The 23,545-nt window shown below is 49.8% G+C and overlaps 3 protein-coding genes and 2 long non-coding RNA genes across 6 annotated transcripts in view; 3 read left to right on the top strand and 2 right to left on the bottom strand.

Moving 5' to 3' along the window:
* Positions 1 to 643, top strand: part of HERC1 (HECT and RLD domain containing E3 ubiquitin protein ligase family member 1) — a 54,147-nt gene extending 53,504 nt beyond the window's left edge. The window contains exon 78 of the mRNA XM_081337649.1: positions 1 to 643. Coding sequence (XP_081193775.1) covers positions 1 to 186 — 186 coding nt within the window. The 3' untranslated portion in view covers positions 187 to 643.
* Positions 644 to 939: 296 nt separating this feature from the next.
* FBXL22 (F-box and leucine rich repeat protein 22) lies at positions 940 to 3,281 on the bottom strand. The gene is made up of 2 exons (XM_081337652.1): positions 2,639 to 3,281; positions 940 to 1,548 (listed from the first exon to the last, which is right to left on the bottom strand). The coding sequence occupies exons 1-2, from the start codon at positions 2,971 to 2,973 to the stop codon at positions 1,206 to 1,208; spliced, it is 678 nt and encodes a 225-aa protein (XP_081193778.1). The 5' UTR covers positions 2,974 to 3,281; the 3' UTR covers positions 940 to 1,205.
* A 2,058-nt stretch (positions 3,282 to 5,339) lies between these two features.
* LOC308673730 lies at positions 5,340 to 7,842 on the top strand. Its single transcript, XR_014027726.1, has 3 exons — positions 5,340 to 5,383; positions 7,399 to 7,471; positions 7,705 to 7,842. It is a non-coding gene; the product is annotated as an uncharacterized lncRNA (long non-coding RNA).
* On the bottom strand, positions 5,390 to 19,400 carry USP3 (ubiquitin specific peptidase 3). 2 transcript variants are annotated; one of them, XM_081337650.1, is made up of 15 exons: positions 19,247 to 19,400; positions 14,822 to 14,882; positions 13,937 to 14,068; positions 12,434 to 12,517; positions 11,799 to 11,880; positions 11,048 to 11,130; positions 10,644 to 10,757; positions 10,113 to 10,226; positions 8,148 to 8,294; positions 7,701 to 7,807; positions 7,534 to 7,614; positions 7,329 to 7,447; positions 6,814 to 6,927; positions 6,651 to 6,718; positions 5,390 to 6,218 (listed from the first exon to the last, which is right to left on the bottom strand). In XM_081337650.1, the coding sequence occupies exons 1-15, from the start codon at positions 19,335 to 19,337 to the stop codon at positions 6,053 to 6,055; spliced, it is 1,563 nt and encodes a 520-aa protein (XP_081193776.1). In that variant the 5' UTR covers positions 19,338 to 19,400; the 3' UTR covers positions 5,390 to 6,052. The 2 variants fall into 2 exon arrangements, with proteins under 2 accessions (XP_081193776.1, XP_081193777.1); XM_081337651.1 differs by lacking the exon at positions 13,937 to 14,068 and having other exon boundaries at positions 19,247 to 19,382.
* On the top strand, positions 8,291 to 9,623 carry LOC308673731. The gene is made up of 3 exons (XR_014027727.1): positions 8,291 to 8,484; positions 8,810 to 8,894; positions 9,266 to 9,623. It is a non-coding gene; the product is annotated as an uncharacterized lncRNA (long non-coding RNA).
* Positions 19,401 to 23,545: the final 4,145 nt, after the last annotated feature.

The raw sequence follows: 23,545 nt of genomic DNA, 5'->3' as shown, positions 1-23,545 counted from the left end.
CCTTACGACAGCTTGCCTACCTCACAGACCTGCTTCTTCCAACTGCGCCTCCCACCCTACTCGTGTCAGCTCGTCATGGCGGAGCGTCTGCGCTATGCAATCAATAATTGCAGGTCGATCGATATGGACAATTATATGCTGTCCCGCAACGTGGACAATGCCGAGGGCTCCGACACAGACTATTAACTGTGGACAACAAATCCTCCCTCTCCCTCCCTCCCTCCCTCCCTCCCAGGATGCCCACACTAGATTTCATGGCTGATGTGGTTTTACGGTAAAGATAGATGTTTTAGGAACATGAACAGTGGCCACCTTTTTAGTTACTCTAAATGTAACAAAATTTAATGTCTTTATTTTTTGTGACTGTAAGCAGAAAATGCAAAAAAGTGAGATGAGTAAAGTTTTCCCCTTTCCCCCCTCTTTTTGTTCACTTTTGATAAGTTTGCATGGAGCCTTTCTGGTGCAATTTGTTGGGGATGGAGCCTCGTTTCCCTTTCCCAGTGAATCTGAAGAGCTGTACATTGTGTATAATTGTTCATTAGAAAGAACAGTTTTACATGAATATTCATATATTTATTTTTGTTTTAATTTGAAATGCCTGTGCAGGGTTCCTTATTCAAATAAAGCAGATTCAAGAAACAAATAGTAGCTCTCTTCTTTAAGGGTTTCTGACGATTATCCTTTTTGTCTGCTTTTATTTTTCTTGTTTGCTTTTAATTTTTACATTTCTGATTTTGCTCTCTTGTTTTTGCTCACAATTGCCACAATGAAACTGAACTTCCCAAGAAGGAGGGAAGGAAGGAAAGGAAGGAAGGTTGGTTATTTTATGTATAATAAATAATTTAGAGAAGTCGGTATGAGTTGAGATTTATGATTGTTGGATTTTACTTGTGTTAAAAAGCTAGCATGTTTAACTAAAGAAGTACCTGAGGGAGGAAGGGTGGTACAAATATTCTTTTAATTTAGAAACTCCACATTCCAAAATAATCCCTGCTAGTTAGAGAAATGGAACAGGCCACAGGGATTCATCAAGTGGTCCGCTAAAAGAACAGCCTAAATTTTTGTTATCAAACAGCCACTTTCGCATTTCCACAGCAGTTTTGAGTAGATAACCTCCAGTACACGTTTTACATCTCTCTTGCAACGCGCACAGAATCTCAATCTGCAAACAGAAAGAGCAGACTCCAGCCTGGCCGCTTGCTTGGCTAATGCCACAGCATTCTCTTGAAGCCTCTTTCTAAGGCCCAGACCCCTGGCCTTTTGTCCGGAATCATGCTTGTGCTTCTTTCTGCGCTGAGCATCAGGGATGGGCGCATCTTCTGGACTCGCTGCACTCCAGCAGCTGTTATGTTTCTGCAAAAGTCCACATGCAGAGTTTGTAAGGAATCGGCGTGGAAAGCCACAGCTTCCAGGGTCTGGTCAGTGATCAGGACACAGTTTTCCAACTGGAGAGTCCGAAGACCCCGGCAGCTTTTGAGAAGCAGCACAATGGAATCGTCTGTGACGTGGCCACATCCAGAAAGCTTCAGAGACTGCAGGCTGGGGCACCTGAAAGTGGAAGCACGAAGGGTTACAGGGGGGGCAATGGGGGGAGTGGAAGCCAGTCCTGCAGCCTCTTCCTTCTCCTAGACTTCAGATCAACTCACAGGCACGCACGCGCACACACACACACACACACACACGCAGAGTGGCTTGTAAGGATTTTTTTGAATACAAAAAGGTCATGCTTGACTTGAGAGGGATGGTAAAGCCTGAACTGGATGAGAATTTATTCCACGTTCAGCACCTCAGAAGCTTTTCAGGCTTCGCAAGAACTATAACGGTTGCATCGTCTTCTGAGCAAATCTTAAATTAAGCAGAGAGAGAGAGAGATTAGCAGATCTGCTTCCTGTTTCACTCCTGGAGTAATTTCTCCTCCCGGCTATCGAGGACCAAGCATATTTAGTTACATCTAAACCATAAAACAAGCTAAGTGGTTGTGTTGATAACTCACTGCATAAGGAAGCTTCCAATGAACAGAATTGATTACAGCTTACAATGTCATTTTTTGATTCATGATGTCTATCCTGATACTTGTATTGTGCTTAGTTTAATAGCAGTGGTCAGCTTTTTAAAATAAAATTAATGAAATATTGAAAAATTACAACTGTTTTGACCTTGTAAGTTCCTTTTGACAAAAAAGTTTTCATTCCCACCCCTGCCCAGGATGAACACACGTGTCACAAAGAACGCCGAGCCTCATCACTGACCGTGGGAGGGTTTTGCGGTCGTCTTGCTCAGAAAGCGTTAAAGGCCGAGTCCCAAAGCGAGGGAGAAGGGGCTGAAAATCACGTGTCTCCAGCCAGGGGGCCAAGAGCCTCTGCTGAAATACGCTTGGAATGCCTGAGCACCGAGCAGCAGTTGGTGGCACAAGTGCAATGCGATTATGACACACAGAACAAGCTTGTTTGAAAACCGAACTGCTTGATTTTACGCTTTTAACAATCCCTGGGGAGGGGGGACCTTGGGGGCCTTCCTGGGGCACAGAAGTAGTTAAGGTGTGCCTGTAAACAAAACTGCTTTCTCATTTCTTGGGGAGGGGGGCATCCAAAGCCATTCCCACAGGAAGACCCACATACCGAGCAATATTTTTTCTTACCCGTTAGAAACCTGGAGTAAAAACTCATTCACCAGGTGTTTGTGTAGGCTGCAGATGTTCCTCTGAAGCTGGTTCTTCATCCAGTCCTCCACGTTGCACACCTTGACCTGGCTGGAATGCCAGCAGATGGAGAGGTGCCGCAAGGCCGGTCCCAGGACAAAGTTGTCCTTGGTCAGCTCGGCCAGAGAGTGGAAGTGGAGCAGAGGCCACAGAGAGGCGTCCTGGAAGACCCGCAGCAGCCTGCGGCACGTCTGGGCCAAACTCTTCCGGCTGTTTTTGTCCAGGAAGGAGAAGAGGTGCAGGAGGCATTCCCAGTTCAGCTCCGTCAAACGCATCGCCCTCCGTGCCTGGGCAGCAAAGGCAGCAGGCTCGCCACGAAGGGCTCGGGGCTTAATCAGCTTCCAAGGGCTCCAGATCCCTTGCACAAATATGGTCTGGAATGGAAGCTATTTTTGGCTGCCAGCTGGGAGAGAAGTTTCCAAACAGGACAAGGCACCGGCCTCCCTTTCGTCTCCCTGAGGAGGGAGCAGCCTGGCGTTGCTTCAGCCAGTCTGGGCTTAAAAGGGCCACTTGGCCACTTCTATGGAGACCTTGGTCGGCTTCAGCTCAGGTCAATGGGACTCGCTGAGAACCTAATTCAAGGGCAGAGAAGCCCATCGACAGGAACAGGCAGGACCCGACTTTGGCCTATTTGTGCTGTCAACAAGAAGTTTCACACTGCAACCCAACTTCAAGGACGCTGGGCTTCAAGAGTGCTCCGACCCTGGGCAGCTGTCACCAGCAGGCGCAGCACACGGAGTGGGGCAGAGCAGGAGAGGACCCCTTGGTGGCCAGGCCCTGCCCCAAGACTGCAGAAAAGGCAAGTCCTCTTTGGCGCCCACTTGGAACAGCCTGCTGCTTTAAAGCCCGGGGGCCCCTTGGCTGGCGATGCCCCCATTTCTCAGCTGCTGCCCTTGACAGCGAGTGCCAGCCACCCGGCCCCGCTTGAGGCAAGGCTCAATTCCCCCCAGCCCAGAGAAGACAGGACTTCACAGATAACGTGGACAGGAATATATTTTAGGAGTTTCAAACATGGTCAAGATCACCAACAAATGCGCTGAAGACAACCACTCACCAAACATATACATGAAAGTTAAATGGCCAACAAAGAAGCCCCCAGGCTGCACACGAGACCGAGAATGCAACACACACTGGAACCAGAGAGAACGCCCACTCCGTGGACTGAGCACGAAGCCGGACGTGTCCGGCTCCTCTACGGGACCTTCTGGGGCCACCAACCTTGAGTGGAGCCCTTTTGCAATGCAAACGTCCAGCAGAAGCAGGGCAGGAGCCCTTCAGGTGACAACAGGCACGGTGGCAGGGAGGTGAGGCCAGCATCTCCATCGCCATCGGCCTATCCCTGCCAAGGCTGCCTGTGGGGACAGCAGAGCTGATGCACCCTGCGAGAAGAGGGGCTACAAAGAGGGGCAAAAATCCAATACTGTTTCTGGTTGGGCTGCTTTACTCTAACCCAACTCACTGAGCGAAATCCAGCGGATCCACAAATCTCCGCCAGGGAGAGAAATCCGTTGTGTTGCCACAACTTACAAACTAATCTGTCCATTGGCAAGTTTGCAGGCCAGTCGGGTCAAAGGAAGAACGGCTGGCAGCAGGGCTGTCCACTCGGGAGGGTCTACGCTGCCGCTTGCAAGACCTCCCGCCCTTGAGGACCTCCCAGGGGTGCAGCTTGCAACAGGGAGGCTCAGGAGAGCAGGGTGAGAGTTAAGCGCTGGGCTAACCTGAAGGGAGACACCCGGCATCTCTGCAGCCGTCTCCTTGAGCAGCCGCCTGGCGCAGGGCAGCCCATCCTCTCTGGCATCTGGGGGGGGGCACCCAAATGCGTGCAGAGGAGGCCCCAGGCTGCAAGCAGAGATGAGCTTCCCCAACTGGCAGCAGAAGAGCGCCCCCTGGTGGGAAGAAGTTTGCATTTCAGCCAAACAGAAAAACTCAGGAAAAGGGTCCAATTGACTGCAATGATACGCAACATGGGAATGTGACGTCACAACCAACTCACCAAATGGAATCCAGCTTCGATATTGTGAATCTGGGCTTCCTTTTCTCCTGGACCGCTTAATTTTGTTTATATCGGTGCGGGGAGGGGGCAGCAAGACTTCCAGGGAGTCCCTACTGCTTTTCCGTGATTCTACACCTGTCTCTGCCTGCCCAGCCACTGCTGGAAGCAACGCCTGCCTCTTCTTTAGGCCAGGGAAAGGGAGGCATGCTTCTCCAGGCAGGGCCAGCCACTCCTTTCTCCTTGCTCGGGGGCGGGGGGGAGCATGTTCCTGTTCAGCTACTGGCATATTCCTCTTCGTGCAGCCCCCACAGCCCTTTAGGGCTCTCCTCTCCTGCTCCCCACTTCCCTCCTTGAAGAATTCTGCAGAATTCAAAATTCTGCACACATTTGGCTGACTGGAACAAATGCACCCAGGGACCTCCTTTCTTTCACCCAGGCCAAACCAGCTTTTAAAAAGCCTCTTCCATGCAGGAGCCTTTAGAAAAGCGCAGCCTGAACAGTCATCTCCCATCTCTTCTCTTCCAAACCTTCTTCTTCAGAGTTTCAGCGGCCCAAGATGGCAGTTTCTGCGAGAGAAGAATAGAGCGCTCTACTTCTCCTCTTCTTCCAAATAAGTCAGAGAGCGACATTCGCGAGTGATTCTAGACACGGCGCTAGCAAAATGACTAACCGATCCTGAATTCTGATTTTTGGTACCTTAATTGCAGCAGAATAGTAATTTCCCATATTCATATAAAGGATTTTTTTTAAAAAGTTTCTATTACAAACAATGCAGCCATCTACTGAAGTACAATCTACAGACTAAAGAACAGCCTTCGGAGAAACAAAAATAGCAGCAGTTACATGGCCTGTTTAATGCAGCCCCGTTTAGTCCCTTAAAGAAAGAAAAGAGATTCCAAAGTCTGTGCCTGCATCCCGTTTGGGTGTGGGGGGGGGGTGTTGAGTTGCTGATCCTGGGAGACCCACCAAGGCCGTTTTCTAACAGAGCACGCAGAGTCGTGCTCATCAAAAGGGTTCAAGTTTCCCTCGTGGAAATGTGCCTTTAGAAAGCAAACTAGAACATGGAGAAAGGAAAGTCAAACATAACAGTTGCTCCTGAAACTATGTATAAAATTTGAGTTTAAGCAGCACATCAGTATCTGCTGAGGTTTTGCCTTTTTTCTGGTATAACTAACCACAAAGTTAGCTTGTGTCCATTTTTTAATAAGTCAAATGCTACTACCGACAATGTAATAAAACTAGAACCCACAAAAAAATTTTGAAAAGTGCACAATGAAATCAAGAGTCTCGGATCAAGTATCTGTGGAGAACTGGAAATGTTTTGTCCATTGGACTTGATATGCACAGGGCGGAGAGAAGCATTAAAGTTTCTCGGATCCAGACTTAGCCTGGCGGTCCACATAGAAGAGGATGTAGGCCTTGGCTTTTGAGACCGTCTCCTCGTCCGTCAGCGTCACCGTGCTGTCGTTGAAATGGAACCAGCGCCCTTCGTGGGTCGCGTACGCCGTGTAATGCCCAGAACCGACCCTGGAAATGCCAGTACGCAAAACGTGAAAGGGAGGCCCCCCGGGCTGTGTCTGGAGCAAGCGGGTGGCTTGAGGGCAGCGGCCACACAAAGGCCGCTCACTTTGGCCTCGCCACAAAGCAGGCCATCCAAGGTGGGCCCTTGAGCCAAGCCTTTTGTCCCGCACTCCAGGCATCAATGCTCCCACCGGTTGAACCCTTCCAGTTTATGGCCACCTGTTCACAGAGAAGGCCCACCGAGGTGGCCACTCTGGGAAGGCAGGGAAGGCCACAAGGAAGCCACCAGTTCTCAGGCGCCCTACAAGGGAGCCCCCGGCCCCCCTCCCTGCCCCCCCAGGAGCTGATACTGCTCTTTGCCCACCTCCCCGTCACGTGTCCCAGCATGCCAGGTTTTCAGAAGTCCAGGCCCCAACCCAGATCTTTCCAAGTACTCACCCTGACCCATGGTGCACAACCACTGCCGCAAGGTCATAGAGGCAGCTGTCTGGGCCGCTGTTTTCAGGCTGCACAAGGGGGGGAGGAAGGCAAAGAAAATGAGTGCCCTGAAGAGCCTGGGCCTGTTGGCTCCCCCCTCCCCTTCCCAGCCCCGCTGCTCTACCTCCAGCAAGTAGCACTTCATGTCCAGGCCGCGCAGGGGGAACTCGACAAAGGTGTCCACCTTGTTCCTCAGGTAGGCCGTCCAGTGAAAGCGTTTCAGGTGCAGGCACAGCACCTGGGCATTAAAGGGACACATGGCACAAAAAGCCCTTAAGAGCTGCATTTGTCAAAACCCTAAAATTAAAGCCCGGTTTTGCAGCAACTTTGGGCACAAGAGCACAGAAACACATTATTTCTGTGAGGAAGTAGAAGAATTTCACAATAACAGCATTTATTTATCTAATATATTTCTCTATCTCTTCCTATTAAATCTCAAAGCAGCACACAAAATCTCAAATGTCCTTTAGATATCAAGATGTTCATTCGCAGGTTTTATAAGACACCACACGAAAGCTCAAAAAACGGCTTTCACGCCTGGGTCCCTCCACAATGTTCACTAGGAGACTTTACCAAGAGCCTGCAGCTTGTCTTTTGTGTACAAAAAAAATCCCCCAATTTTTACCAAGTGGCACTCACTTTGGGGAGCTTCTGCATCCAGAACTTCTTGGTTGACTTCTGTTTCTTCTTACATTTGTGACACATGTAGAGCTCCGAGTCATCAAGTTCTTCCAGGTCGGTGAAGCTACGGAGACAATCTGGAGCAGAGTTCAACGAAGAGGGTGAGTATCCCTCTTCAATCAAAAAAGGGCAGAGAGTGGCAAGCCGCTCCCGGAGAACGTACCCCGTAACGTGCAGATTGGTCCGTTCTCTTGGTTCTTGCTGCGTTTATTCCGGAACTGATTTGGAATATCTAGTGAGAGGTCTAGAAGCAAAGGCCTCGTGGTCAGAGTTGCAAAGGGAAACATTCCTTAAATACTTTCAAGCTGGGCATATTTTTAAACCCTTTACCTAGGAATGGATCAAACTTTCTGGATTCAGTTCCACATATCAAGCAGTTGACTTCATTCTGAAGGACGCCTCCAAAGACAGTTGTGACAACGGTAGAAGTGCCGTTACTGAAGAAAAGATGGGGAGAGGACTGTCAGGGCAGCAGGTTCCTCACAACGGCTTTTGCCCAGAATGTCTAATTATCCTACTGCTGTTCGGACATTTCACCTTTGTACAAAACCAACCATGGGCAGAAAGAGGTAGGAGATGTGTGCTAAGTCACCACCCTGCCCTTTCCTGCTCTCCTCCAGAGGACCGATGGACACCTTCTCTTTCTGCTCCACAAGGCTGCCCACACAAGTTGCCCTCCACCACCGAAACGCCTCTATTGTGGGAGACAACCACAAGCAGACGCTGAAAATGACCCCAGCACCAAGTCCAAGCGAAGCCCCAGAAGGATTCACTTACATGCAGCACCTGCTCCCAGCAGTGAGGCCGGGATCCTCCTGAGCGATGACGGGGTGGGCAGCACCGTTGACCCCTTCCTGCAGCTCCAGGTGCAGATGGTCCAAGAGGTAGCGCATGAACTCGTGGGCATCTTGCTGTTGGTAGCCCCTTAACATAAGCAAACCCAGGAATCGACAGACTGACCACCAGCTCCTGCGCCCGCTGCACACAGGGAAGGTGGCAAGGCCAAGCTCCCGAAGGCCCGTGGCGAGCACCAGGAAGGAGACTGTCTCTTAAAATCATCTGACCGGAGGAAGGACGTCTAAAGCTCTTCTTGGGAAGTTCTTCACTATTCAAGGTAAGAATCTTTCTAATGTGCAAACACAGATGTTCAAACCTCAGGGCACTATGGGATATAGATGTTGTGCCTGAATGCACGTGTGCAGGACGGGGACATACTCTGTGTTTGTGTGTGTGTGTGTGTGAACAGCGCCTCTCAGGAAACCAAAGAAACAAAAGAGCTTCTCCACACTCATGTTTTACACTGGCTGTAACCAGAAAGCAAAAAGATGTTTCTCTTCAAGAAAGGCCAGCCAGGAAGTGGAGATGTTTAATCTATGCAGAGTGAAAAAGGATTAGCAGCTACAAAGGCGTCTAAAGACACCTTATTGCCCTTAATCCAGGTATTTTACTTTCAAGACAAAGAAAGGTGCATTTTGAGAAGAACCACTTCACCTAGTAGGTGTCCTTCTCCAGAAAAAGCTTGAGGTACTGAAATATTTGTATTATCAATTTTGCAATGCATTGGGCTTTTAAAAACTAACCCCATCAGACACAACCTGCCATGTCTTCCTGGGACACGCAGACCACGGGGACCATTTCCCCCAGAGGACCCCATCCAGAGTTCAAGGCATTGGGCAATGTTAGAGAAGGAAGGGTCAAGTTCTGAGCTGATGGGCTTGGAAATGGTTGGGGAGGGGCTCAGGAGGCCCCAGAGAAGCTCCCTCCCACCCACCCCTCTGGTCTCTTCTTGCCCTGGGACAGGCAAGGTGACCTTGCCCTTCACATCCCCACCCTTGGCCGAAACTAGATGACGCTTCACTCTCTCCGAATCCCTCACTCATTCTGCACTTCTGCAGGAGCTGGCCTCATGAACCGACGTGTCCTCCGCAGAGGAACCCCAGGGATGAAAAATCTGCCGCAGCAAGCTTGAGGGTGGGGCTCGTGCTTTGCCCTCCGTCAGTTTGGGAGGGAGGGGATTTGGGCCAAAGGCAAAACGAGACCAAAGCTTTGCTCTTCCCCTGAAACAACCCATGCTGAACTTCCTTGATTCTCCCGGGGGAGGGGGGTGTCCAGAGGGCAAGTGGGAGAGGAGGCCGAGAGCTGGCACCATCTCCCTGCTTGCCTCTCTCACCCCACAGGCATCCAGAGCAACTTTTCAGCACTGCCAGAGGCATTAACACATCAAGAGAACATCTTTACTAGCTGAAAATATGGAGCAACTTACCTTTCTGCCCAATTAATCCTAATATTGTTCAAGGTTCCTTTGAAAGAGGTTCAGGGGCCAAGACAGGGAGACCTTGGAGAGGAATGACACTTGGATTTACTGGTGTGAACTAATCACCTCTTTTGACAGCCTGGGTGGAAAATGCTTCCTGCACCCAAGAATCAGCCTCTCTGCTGCCTTCCTTCAGCGCTACAGAATCTAGCTTAATGCGGAGAGAATCAAGGAAGTTTTGCCTTCTGTGTTTCGCTTCAGCCTTCTGGGTCCTAGCGTGCCCACAGCAGAGCTCTGGGACTGGCTGGGATGCTCAACTGCAGCACGTCAGCACCACCTGGCCTCAGGAACAAGGAAAGCCCCTCTTAGCACCGCTCCTTCCCTTTGGGGGAAGATCAGAGCCTTCTGGCCAGGCCGTCCTCCAGACGAGGCCGATGCGAAGCTGCTCCTTTCAGAGACAGCAACCGATTCTCCGGAGACAGGCTTACCTGAAGTTGGGCATGATTTTCCAAACAACGTAAAACAAGGATTCAGGGCTGAAGGCGGTCTGACTTCCTTGCCACAAAGCACACAGGGTCTTCCGGAATTCCTCCACCAAGGAACTGCAGAAGGAAAGCGATATTTATCCTCAGGAAGAAAACAACACTCTCGCTACATTTGTGGACAACTAAACCACGGAGGGGTTTTTTTACCCCACATTTTTTTCTTGCATTCAGTCACGTCAGACTCTCAGAGACTGCTTTGGTCAATCCCTCCATTTTTCTGGGCAAGGTTTTTCCGGAGGGGCTTGCCTTTTCCCCCTTCCTAGGGCTGAGAGACAGTGACCGGCCCAAGGTCACAGATCCATGCCCGAGGCAAGTTTAGAACTCAGTCTCCCGGCTTCTAGCCCGATGCTTTAACCGCTACATCTAACTAACTCTCAGCATACAACGATCAAATGACTGAGGTGTCTTTCTCCGTCAGCTGCCCCAGCCTCCAGACGCGGCTGGGACCCTCCGCTTCCAGGCTCAAGCACTCACATGCTGCCCTCGCCTTGGCTCCGCGTGTGGTACGTCCGCCGGCCTGCAGTCTTCCCGTTCCGAAGTTCCACCGCTGGCAGTTCTTTGAAGTAGCAGCAGAACTGTGGAATGTTACTGTGGGGAGGAGGACAGATCAGCCAGACGTGCCGGAAGGGCCACTCGGCCCCAAGCGCTCATTAACCATCCGTGCTCCAAAAGTGCAGGGGACGCTCCTGCCCGTGAACGCTGCAGGGCAGGGACGGCTGTGACACACGGAGGCAAAAGCGCTTCTGCGGGAGGAGAAAAGACCCTGGCATGGACAGACCCCTCAGAGGCATGGGGGTCTTCCTGTACAGCGCCAAGTGCCCCAAAGGGGAGTCCGCCAGCCCCACAGGCGGAAAGTCCCATTCCCAAATGAGGGATACCTGAGGGACTGAAGGATGGCATTCATGAAACACGTGTTCCCCAAGTTCCGAAGACCTGTTGCGCACAAGCTTGTGGGGCTCCCCTGCGAACCAAGAAGATCACCATGAGTTGACATACAATAAGCCACCAATTTTCTTCAACCTCCTTCTAAAGGGACATTACATCATGACACAAGAGAGACCCCTTCACCAACTTCTAAAATATTCAGATAAGTGTCTTGTTACTGTTAGTCAACTAGAGAATTTAGAGCACAGAAAATGATAATTTAATTCGAACTTTAGAATCTTCAGTAAGTACCCCTGACATTACACAAAATCAACCAGTACATTCCCAAGTTCCTAGCTTTGTTGAATTCTCTGATGCCATGAGAAAATTTAGACTACTGCCCAGACACACCCCGAGCCCTTCTCCTGGGGGCTGGAGGAAGGACCCCCAGCGATGGGCTCCAGCCTGGGTCTCTCTTCTGGGGGAGCATCTGCCACACATGAACTTCAAGGCTGAATTAAATGGCACTTCATTATTTGGCCTGCTCCGGATTAAAGGCTGATACAAAGTAAGCATATTTTTCTCAGCATAAAGTGAATTATTCAGAGCCTTTGGCATTCAAAATTGGACCCTGAGTGCTGCCAACTCTGAAATCATCGCTCATGGAGCCAATTAAATGTTAAAGGACTTGTCTGATCAATGCGATTAGCTCCAAAGCTGCTCCTTCAAAATTGACGGCAGACAAATCAAGGAAACCACACTTACGTTTACTTTTAATAATTTGCTGTTTACAGAGGCACTTTCAAGTTGTTTTCTTTTCCTATGTCGGTCTACTGTAAAACCTGAGCTGTGAAAAAGAATAAATGGACGATTTAAGACTTGTTTAACGATACAAAGAGAGCAAACAAACCTTAAGTATCACTTAAGGCAGGAAGGGTTATATGCATTTTATAATAAAGAAATGTTTTTAAATGGCCTATTACACCTGGAATGCTCCAGAGATTCATCCTTAATCTGATGAACACGCAAGAGTACACCCTAAAGCCTTTGATCTAAAATAACTTTTTTAAAAAACTGGACTATCCGTTCTCCCACAGGGCCACGTCTCTGGGCCAAGAAGGGCCATTCCAAACACCAGGACGTGTCTCATCCAAGCCAACCACCCAGAATCTTACAGACGCCTTCCGTTCTCCAGTCCAAGGGATTCCCAGGCCCGGCCACACACGGGAACCTCTGCCAGAAGGCAAGTGCTGCCCCGGTTCATTTCAGGGACGGTTCCTAGAACTCGTCTCCCAGATGGCGCCCCAGGACAAGGCCTTCAGGCAATCCAGGAGGCTGAGAGGCTGCCCAAAGGAAACCCTGCCGCCATGTCCATCTTAAGACAAAGAGAAGCTGCTTACTTTTCCAAGTTCTGTAGATGCTCTCGGACTTTCTGCACCAGGCCCAGCTTGGTATCGTTTACTACAAAGTCATCACAGCGATAACTGTGGAGAAAACAGAGAACCATCAAAGAACGGCCAGTGCTGGTTCCCCGGCTAAGGTGAGGCTGCTGAACGGCGAGTGAAGAGGACAAAAGACGGCCTCCTTCAAGAAGGATGAAGCACAAAATGCTGAAACAGCAGAAGCAAAACACAATAGTGTGGGTGTAGCTAGCCACCCTCTTCCTCCAGACACTGAGCAGAGCTTCCCCCCATCCCAAACTCTTTTCCAACCAATTCTGTGATTCCTGGGCAAGCTCAGTCCTCAAAGATCCTGCTTGGTCTTTCTGCCAATCTAATACTTTGAGAAACCAAATTGCTTCATTCCTCGTGAACAGCCCCAACTGGCAAGTCGCTCAGTGATTCCTCTGGGCTCAGCTTTTACTAGCACATTATGGCCATAAGCTGACCGGCTGGATGCAGCAATCCAGCTGTGCCAGGTGAGCCAGGAAAGGCAAGTGATGGACTTACAAAATATTTGCAACCAACAAAGATGGTGCGATGTGGACAAGAGGCAGAACGTTCTCCCGAGATAACAAGTGTTCCCCTTTTTCTGGTTACTGCCAAGCGTTTTCCTTCTCAATTTTAGCAATGCTTTTCAGACTTGCATCGTTTGATTCCTAATTATGGTCTAAAATAAAGTCTAAGTCACAGGCCGGAGACTAAATACTTTGTAGAGAAAAACAAAATGTATGCAAGAGCCCTGTTAATGCAGTTGACCTTTGTAGCCTTTAATTCACACCTAAAGGTTCTACTTCAGCAATTCTGGGGAAGGCATCATCTGTGCCAAGAGAAAGAAGCTGCCTCCGCAACAAAGGGAGCATCAGAGGTACCAGGAGCTGCATTTTAGTGCGTTTTAGAAGACTAGAACATTTAGGTAACAAGCAAATGCCCAGAAAGGGGGGGGGAATCCTCGTCAGTTCTTCAACAGATGGGGAATTCCTCTCTTTGCCTGGTTTCCTGAAAGTGGAACATCTGCCCTCTTCTCTTTATTGCTTGGTAAACCACCATTTTCTGTTTTAGCCAACTATAAACTATAAATGAACTTTGTTCTGCAAAGTAGGATCAGACACTGATTTGAACTGATGTCAAATCAGTTGTCATCCCTCAGAGGCTTCGTCTGTCAAACTGACCTTCAGAAAGCTTGCTTGGATGAGCATTTGGGGCTCACGTTTAAACAAAATAGAGTCCCATTTGAAGAGGCACAGAATTTCAGTGAACTGGGCCAGAATGTTCCTTAATCCAAACGACACTGGCCGAGTGCCAAGAGGTAAAATAAACATACAAACGAGGAGCAAGGAAACGCCTCAAGCTGAGGGGGGAGCCGGGAGCCAGTTTAGCCTCTCACAATGTGGCCTCCGATACGGCACCCTCTCAGTCTCTACCCCACCACACACACCCTTATTTTGGTGGCTGCTGACTTACCAGTAGGTACTGTAACTACTACAATCCATGCACACCATGTGTTGGATCTTTTCTTGCTTTTCTGCTTTCTTATGGTTCATTAAAGAAACTTGAGCATCTTCATAATGCTTCTTTGCGTGGCCATTTACATACCTTAAAGGACCAAAAAAGAAACAAAACTGAGATTTTGGAAGCCTGCCCCACAAAATTGCCTGCCTCCTCTAACTTGTAAACAGGCTTCAAGGGCAATTGCATTAGCTCCCTTTTTTATTGCCCAATTTCTTTCAGTACAGCTCAGCAGATTTTGAAATGCTAGAGGTGTGTAAATGGTGCAGAGATTGGAAGGGGTCTTTGGTCAGTTTTGTTGGACTTATATTCCTGCTTGCTGGTCCAAACAAAGGAATTTCAAATGTTTTGATAAAAGCCAATAAGATTATTTTACCTCTCTCATTTTAAATGGCGATGCAAAGTGTTTCTGCCTCGGGGTGCCCTCAGAAGCGTGCAAATGGACAGCTGTTTTTCAGCAGCCGCACAAAGCAGGTGCAGGGGTCTGTCCTATCCCCAAAGCAGCAGTCTCATGCAAACTGGGGACAGACGGCTGTTCCCTGACCAAACTCTCAAACAGTTCTCCCAAATGTGGACAGCAACATGTTCTTAAATATTACTGCACCTAATAATCCTTGTATACCACACAACTCTGAAGCAAGGGACGTGACTACAGTTGGAATCTTGGCCAGTCTTCCCCAGATGTGCTCGTGGGCCAAACTGCAGGAGCTTAGTCCAAAAAGATGTGGCAACAACAAAATAAGGACAACTGGTCTACGCCAAAGTCCTTCTCAAGATGTTGCTGTCCCAGGCCACAAAGAAGTGGGGAGATTATGAAAATAGCTTGTGTCCTGCACTCACCTCCCACAGTGGACGCTTGAGCAAGTCAGGCAGATCCAAGGACTTTTGTTAGAGCGGCACACTATTGGGGTAAGAAGAAATCAGAAAAAATCAGTTAGACAAGATGACATTTCTGCTCCAGAAGACTAGTGAGAAAAAAACTGTTATAGAAAGAATCATGCTGTGTGGACTTTAGAATTAAATATTCAGTAATTATATAAGCAGGCAGGTGGGATAGAAACTTAAGATTTTTCCCATATGAAATATTTTCAGTTGCACACTCCTCTCCCTCATCACATTTTAACCACTTGAGTTTGATGTATTTAACGCTCAGTACTATGTTCAAAATAAAATAAAACCAACCACATAATTAGCATTGTAATACAGTTATAGTGGGTGGATTATGAGTTATTTCAGGAAGCTAAACTGAGGAATCAAAGTGAACACCGTACCCTATTTAAAAGTGGAACCCCAGTCATAACGGATCAACCAGAACATTAAGTGGAATGACCGCATACTCATTATGTTTGGGTATCAACAACTGCACAGCACGAGGAAGACTGCAGAGCTAATTGGGCAACTAATATATTGAAAAGACAGAGAAAACAGCCTTTTGAACAACTTCCTGGCCCTTTGGCTACCTTCCACCTGGGGAAGGCAGACAGAGTCCATGAACCATTGGCTAACTTTCACTAAATCTCCCAACAAAAACCCTGGCCATAGCTTGGGATGTAGCCACTGGAGCTTAAAACCTAAAACAAAAGGCTTGACTTTGAACAGTTGAAACCATCTTGTTTTTAAGAGTATTTTGTCTCTCACGTGCAAAACACCCCCAACTCCAATTAATGGCAATTTGTCGATTCTTATATATCACCAAACTATAGTTAAAGTCCATTAACTTGGTGTACTGGAAAAAGATATGACAGGTAGCACTTTTCACAGATGGCTAACTGGACTTAACTATTTGATTCTCTATCAGAGAACTTAGCGCAGATTTTCTCCAAGACTATATGAACTCTATGGCAGTTAAGTTCTTTTTAAGTCTAAGAACAGCATCAAATACGTGTCTAGGAGGGATGTGGTAAAAAATAAAATCCACGATGGTGTAAGGAAGCCTGGAGTCACATCCTCCTTTTCAGCAACTTCCTGTTAACTGAGTAATTCAGAAAGTATATTTTCTATTGCATAATAGAAAAGAAACAATGCCACTGTTTCTACAAGACTCTGCCCAAATGCCCTTCGTGAAGTGCCCCTGTTAGTTGCAATTAATAAACCATTCCTCATAAAAGGTGAAAATACACCGTCATAATGAGCTGCTCCCTCCAGGGACAACTCTACAGCTGGGGTGCAGAAGCCGGCAATTCTGAACAAGCCAGAGCAAAACTGCTGGCTTCAAACTCTAATATCTGATCCCGAATCCCCACCGGCTCTGCCTTGGATGGTGACCTATTCCCTCCGTTCAGAGTCTGAGTAACTGTGCTCAACCTTTGGACTCATCCTGATATCTCAAAAGCCCCGCCGTTCCCTTAGCCATCACCAAACCTTTGTTTGGTTTTTGTGCCGGGCAAACAAGAGGGCAGAAGAACTGGGCGTCAGCAGCAGCAGCAACTATAACACTCACTCTGGGTTCTGCTGGCACATCCTGAGAAGGAAAGTATGTGCCACTTCCTTGCGGCCTCTCCAGTATCTCCCCAAGAATGAAATGCTGACCCAGACAAGCCCGGCCCCCGGCAGCCAGGCACAAAAGGGAACCCGTATAACCGTTCCGACGCCCTGCCTTGTCACCGCCACCTCGGAAGGTGGCACACAGTGGCCACACCAGGACTGCACACCAGTAGAAGAACGGTGTGGCTCATTCAACCATCAAGAGAGGCCACCCCATCTACCAATGGACCCACCGCCTGGGAAAAACACTCATCTCCTCCTACGTTCCTCACCTGCCTGTTTTGCCCTGGAAAAAAGGGAGCCGCTGCAACTATGAGCAAGCCCCTGGTTCTTTGTTCTGAGGGGTGGGGGGGGTCTCGCAAGGCAAGTACTGTGATGCTGCTGAGTAGAAACTGAGCTAGGCAACCTTAATAGCTGCCAAGAGAGCAATTAAAGTCAAAGCGTAACCAAATGAGGGCTGCATTCTTCCACGTTGTAAAGGAGCCAGGACAAAGGTGAAGGTCAGGGGCTTTCTTATTCCAAATAGAATGCATGAAGAAGTCATCCTGAAAACAGCTTAACCTGTGTGGCAAAAATTTAACCTTTGTGGCCAAGACTTTACATATGAAACAGGCTTATCAAAATCTTTGGCAGAGAAGAAACTGGGCCCTCTCAGGGCTGCCTAGGCCTTCTTACTTTCATCAGTGAAAAATTCGGACTATCTGCACCTGTTGAGGAGATGAGGTTAAAGAAAGACCAGCAAACTCCAGAACCGAAGACCCCAATCAGCTAACGCAGTAATGGTAGATTTTCTTTGCTATATATGGATACAAACCCTAGGAGAGTACAGTACCTTCCATCACTATTATTCTAGTTTTGTAAATGAAGGCTGCGGCTCTGACCTAAATATGAAAGCTCTCTCAGCAAGCACAACGAAGAGGGATTTAAGCTATCCATGGTCCAGTAACAGTTTCATCTCCGCAGGCAGAAGCACCTTTTCCAGGCTGGGAAGCCCTGCAGGTCTGGCCTGACTAGTGGGCCCTGGCGTGGAAGGCGGTGAGGGAAGCACCCTGCTGGGGGGGGGGCAGATTACAGAAGAACCCCAGAAGGTTGCAGCGGCAGGCAGCGTCAGTACTGCAGCCAAGAAAACCACATGGATGTATCCATAAAATCACCCACAGAGGCTTATTCTTTTTTTAAAAAAATATTTACTTCATTAAAAGCTCATTCCTACAATATCCTGCAATGGACCACTCACCACGCCTGGGCCAGGTTTTCACTTGGCAAAAGTTAGCCGACTCGGAAGATAGCAGACGAGGTTACAAGATGGACAATTCTTAAGCTAATTCAATGGCCATCATCCTAGCCAGCAATGGGATCATTTAAATCCATCTGTTAACATTTTCCCAATGCAGCAAAACCATTCCAAGGCCTTGACATTTATACAGCAGCAAGACAAGTTTTTTAAAAAATTTCCATAAATTATAACGCAATTTGCTTCTCCAAATTAGGAAAACATCCCTGTATTGTTTGTCATCAGAGCAAGGAAAACATCCAAGAATTTCACACTTTGAATTCCTTCCTTGCGGAACAAATAAGAGGGTTTTCAAAGAAGAGTTGTGAAATTTCCCTTTAAAACTCCCTAAACAGAAGGCAAGTTTATTCATTCTGCCCCACAACGTCATAGCCTCATGCTAACAAAACTACTCAAAGCACCACCAAAAGTACATAAATCATTCAACAATTGCTTAGACCTTCCAAAAACAAAATTTAAATAAAATTTGGGATTTTATCTAAATGTTGATTATGTAATTTTTATGATGTAGCTCTTAATAAGCATTTATAAGTTGATGGGGTTGAGATATTAAGAACGCCGTATTACCTATTTGTTACTTTCCTTAATCGTAAAGAATTTTAGGCAGTATACAGGATATAAAACATAGAAACAAAATACATCGCCCTATAAAGAACAAATTGTAAACAGCAGCGCAACTGAAATGGGCTGATTATTTTCACCCTATGGCTGATTTCCAACAGACAACAACTATTTTTGGCACAAACGTGTGCTCCAATACCTTTGCTATTATCTTAATACAAAACATAAAGTTTAGAAACATTAAACTGTTAATTGACCGAGCTGTTCTCCCTTATAAAATCTATCAGCTGATATTTCTTTGCTTTGCATACTTTTAAGTCTTGGATTTCTAAACTGCACATTTAGGAACTACGGCGCGTACCGCCCTTTACTTTCCGACGTGGCTAAGAAAACCGAATAAATGAAGCGCAAAACGCCCAAGCGGGGCGGCCCAGAAGACCCAAGGCGCAAGCGGGAGGCCACGACGAGGATCCCGAGCCGGGCGGGCGGCCAGGGCGGCGAGGGAGCAGAAGCAGCCGCGCCTGCCGGGAGGGAGCCCCGAGGAGGGCCCGGCGGCAAGAGCGGAGGCCGCCCACGAGGCCGCCGGCCCGGCCGAAGGAACGGAGCCGCCTCCGCCCGCCCCCGCCGCGCCCGGCCCACCTCGCAGGGCCGTCGTTGGGGGGGAGAGCAGGGGGCGGAGTCTCGGCCGTCCCGAGCTATTTAAGAGAGAGAGGCAGGAAAGAGCTCCGTCGCCCTGAAAGGTGGCTCTGGGCCAGGAAGAGGGGAGACGGACGGACTTCAACTCCCAGAAGGCCCCGCCCGGCCGGCCGCCCCCGAGGAGAGCCGGGACGGGCCGGAGCCCCGCTCGGAGGGGCCTTTATGACAGCGCCGCCGTCTCGGCCGAGGGCCCGGCGGGCGGGGAGGATGGGCGCGGGAGTCGTACCCACCGCTGCAGCACCACGAGGAGGGCGAGCCCTGCGGGAACTTGGCCGAGTCGGGCGCCAGGCAGACGCTGCCGCCCAGGTGGGGGCACTCCATGGCGGCGCCGCCGATGCCCGCCCGCCGGCCGCCTCCGCTCCTCGCCCTGCGTCTCCCCACGCACGCACGCACGCACGCCGGCGCACCGCGCCTGCGCCGCCCGCGGGCACGCCCACCCGCGCGGCGGCCCGGCCGGCAGCGCTCCGCCTGCCGGGCTCCCCGCGCGGCCTGCCCTCCCGCCGGGCCGGGGTCCTCGAGGGGGCGGGCCGAAGAGGGCGGGGCGCCCCCCGCGGGGCCCCTCCCTCCCTTCCCTCCCGCGCCCGCCTCGCGCGGCCTTTGTGCCGCGCCTGGCAGGTCCCCGCGTGGCCGCCAGGGGGCGTCTGGCCGGAGGGCCGCTCCCCCGCCTGCCCGCGCCGGGGCTCCGCGGGGCGCTTCGGGGCTTCGGCAGCCCTCCCCGCCCGGGCCCGGCGCCCGGGACCCTCGAGCGGCGGCTTCGCGCAGAGGCTCCGGGCCGGGGGTCTCGACGGGGCCGGAGGGGGGTGGGCGCAGGGCGAAATTTCTTCAACGTCTTCCATATCTTGCGGGTCAAGCTCAGCCTGTTCTTTACTTCAGCAAACCTCTTTCTATATATCCTGTAGGCGTTCCCACCAAGCCATCAAGCCTTTCCTGAGGCAGTGTGGGCAAGGAACCTGAATCTCAGCAGGCACCTACAGCACCACTCAAAGCAACTAGAGCAGACATGTCAAACACAAGGCCCGGGGGCCGGATCCAGCCCGCGAAGTGGTTTCATGTGGCCCGCGAAGCCATCCTGGAAACAGTGAGGGAATGGCCCCCTCTGCCTTGGCCCTGGCCCAGAGACCCTCCTTCTGCCAGAGACCCTCAGATCTGTCCCACTCCTGCTCTTGATGCGAACAATGTAGAGCTGGTCATGCCCACCCAGTAGGCCATACGCACTCTAGCCATGCCCACCCAGTAGGCCACGCCCACCCTGGCCATACCCACCTGGCCCCCTGAGGGCAACCGCAATGCTGATGCGGCCCTCAGTGAAATTGAGTTTGACACCCCTGAACTAGAGCCAAGAGGGTGTCAGTGGGGAAGCCGTTCCATGATAAGTGTGCCCATCTCTTACACAGAAGATTAGGTCATGCAAGCTTCCCTGTAGCTAAAAAGATGGGAGAATTTGCTGAGGGAGTCTAGCTCAAGGATTGTGACGTGTTCCTGGACTGTGCCATTTGCAAGAAGACAAAGAGGAAGGCTGCCCCAATCCCTAAAATGTCACTGCGTAAAGCCCAATACCCGTACCAACTAGTACATGTTGATTTGGTTGGGCCTTTTACACCATCTCTAGGAAAAAAACAGTATTTTCTCACTGCCGTTGATGATTTTTCACGATACGGCCACGTGTATACCCTCACAGAAAAAGCCTTTGACGCCATAAAGTCACTGTAAAACTTTGTAGAGACCCAGTACAAGACCAAGATCGCATAACTGCAGAGCGATCGCGGGGCTGAGTTCATGTCCCGAAAGTTCCAGGACTGGGTAAGGCATAAGGGCATCCGCCATTTTCTTACTGCGCCATTCACCCCCTCTCAGAATGGCGTAGCTGAGAAAAGAAATGGAATCCTGCAAACTATGATGCGTAGTCTGATTGCAGACGCTGGAGTCGCAGAATCATACTGGGGGGAAGCGGTGCATTACGCCAATTACACCTTAAACCGCACCTGGAGCAGTGTTGTGAACCAGACCCCATATTTCCTGGTTCACGGTAGGAAACCAAATCTGGGACATTTGCGTGTGTTTGGTTCCTACGCATGGGTGCACATCCCCAAGCAGCTGCGGAAGAAGGGGAGATCTGTCTCCCAGAGACTAAGGTTCTTGGGCTATGCTCCTGGCTCCAAGGCCTATCGTTTCCTGGGAGAAGGGGGCAGGCCTGTGACTTCCCAATCTGCCTCTTTCGAAGAGGACTCCAATTGGACCCAGATCCACTCGAATGATCTGAGCCCATATGCCAACCGACCCAGCAAGGACACACCGACCACGACATCACCTGAGACGACCACATACCCTGCCACCGACGAAAGTGAGGAACAAGACGAAGATGCGTCCAGTCCCATGGAGGAAGACACGCCATCCTCACTCCCAGCGACGCCTCAGAGACCCGCAGAAGAAAAGGGCAGTGAGTGGCAGAAGGTAAGGAGGTCAAAGCGGTCCAACAAAGGAATCCCGCCAAAGAGAATTGACATTGGGCACATTGCATCTGTCAACAGTGTTGTGGTCACCCCAAAATCCTTCTCTGACATCCAGGAGCTGCCCATCGAAGAACAGGAGAAATGGCAGCTCGCGATGGAGAAGGAGATGCAGAGCTTAAAGAAACTCAAGGTCTTCACCCCCCAGCAACCACCAAAGGAGAGAAAAGTCATTGGCACAAGGTGGGTTTACAAAGCCAAACCACTTGCCAATGGCCTCTACCTGTATAAGGCCCGTTTGGTAGCTCAGGGCTTCGCTCAGCGCTACATGGAGGACTACTCAGAGACCTACTCTCCAACTGTCCGGGCAGAGAGTGTCAAGGCCGCCCTCGTGACTGCAGCCGCTCTGGGAGAGGAAGTCTTCCAATTCAACATCCAGACGGCTTACCTCCACGCCAACTTGGACCGGCAGATCTACGTGAGGGGTCCTCCTGGCTACCAGCAAGAAGGGGGAAATACATGGTTGCTCCACAAAGGGTTATATGGCCTCAAGCAGTCAGGGAAATTATGGTATGACTGTCTTAGAAAGAGTTTAGAACGAGTTGGTTTCACTGCATCCCATGCAGATGAATGTTTCTTCACACGCAACTCCAAGGGTACCACAGAACGGGTGTTAGTTTATGTGGACGACCTACTATATGTAGGGCCTGACAAGGAAGGGTGTGATGAATTTGCCAAGGCCCTGGAAGAAAAGTTTACTCTGAAGTCTTTGGGGCGGGTTGACAAGTACTTGGGTGTGCATATTTTGGCCACTAAGGGGGGGTTCGCTCTATCTCAAAAAGAAAAGATAGAGGAGTTATTGGCCAAATGCAAAATGGCAGAATCTAACCCTACGCATAGTCCAATGCAAAGTGACTTTTACAACCACACTCACAAGGACGGTCCTGAGTTCACAGATAACACGCTTTACAGATCTGTGATTGGCTCCTTGCTATACATCAGCAATTGGAGCAGGCCTGACATAGCTTTAGCTGTGAATCTATTGTCCAGGCACGTGGAACACCCAAAGGAATTCCACTGGACTGCTGTTAAAAGGGTACTTAGATACCTTAGGGGCACGGCTGATGCTCTCCTTGTGCTAGAACCAGAGAAGGGGAAGACGGCCCAGCTCTCCGCTTACTCAGACGCAGACTGGGCTGGCGACACCAAAAGTAGACGGAGCACCTCTGGTTTCCTCATATTGCTAAATGGCTGTCCAATACATTGGCATGTTAGGCAGCAAAAATTTATTTCTTGCTCCACGGCCGAGGCTGAATATGCCAGCCTGTCAGACACGGCCAATGATTTGATTTGGTTCAATTATCTGATAACAAGCATCTGGGCATCTCCTCCTCTGCCCATCCAAATTCTAGAGGATAACACAGCCGCAATTGCAATCTCGGGCGCTTATGCAGTAGGCTCTAGGTCTCGCCACATAGACATACGCTATAAAAATGTCAGGCAGCTTGCCAAAGAGGGTTTCATACATGTTGAGCACTGTAACACAGCTGACCAGATAGCTGATCTGTTCACCAAACCTGTTCCCATTGACCGGCACAACCTTCTGTGTAAGCGTTTGTGTTTGGCCTTCTGAATGTTTTATGCATGTCTATGACACCTGCTCGCCCCTCACACACATTCACTGGTCCCTGTCATTGGCTGGCAAGAAGGGGAATTGTTAGATGTTTAATGCCAGCCATGGCAGTTACCCAAAAGGGTCATCAGATGGAGGCAAAGAGGCTTCTTTGCTTCCACTGATGAGCCAAGGGTCTCAGACCCCTACAGCCCCATTGGCGAGAGAGTTTTATGGTCAGGGAGGGACCAAGACCCCCCATAAATACCTCTGCTCAAGGGGCTGCTCTTTGTTCAGACTCTCTTCAGTTTTTGTTCTTCTTCTGTTCCAGTTATGCTATGCTAGCTTGCTTTCTTTTCTTTTGTTCTCTCTCACATGCAGGCATGAATGCCTTCATGCCAAGTATTTCTTTCTCTTTAATCTATCATTGAATAAACTTCATATGATTGCATCTCTGCGTGATGCCTTTT

Source organism: Vipera berus (assembly GCF_964194415.1).
Source record: "Vipera berus genome assembly, chromosome: 12".
Classification (NCBI taxonomy): Eukaryota; Metazoa; Chordata; class Lepidosauria; order Squamata; family Viperidae; genus Vipera; species Vipera berus.
The sequence above is the reverse complement of the archived record's forward strand: the minus strand, read 5'-3'. Positions and strand labels throughout refer to the sequence as shown.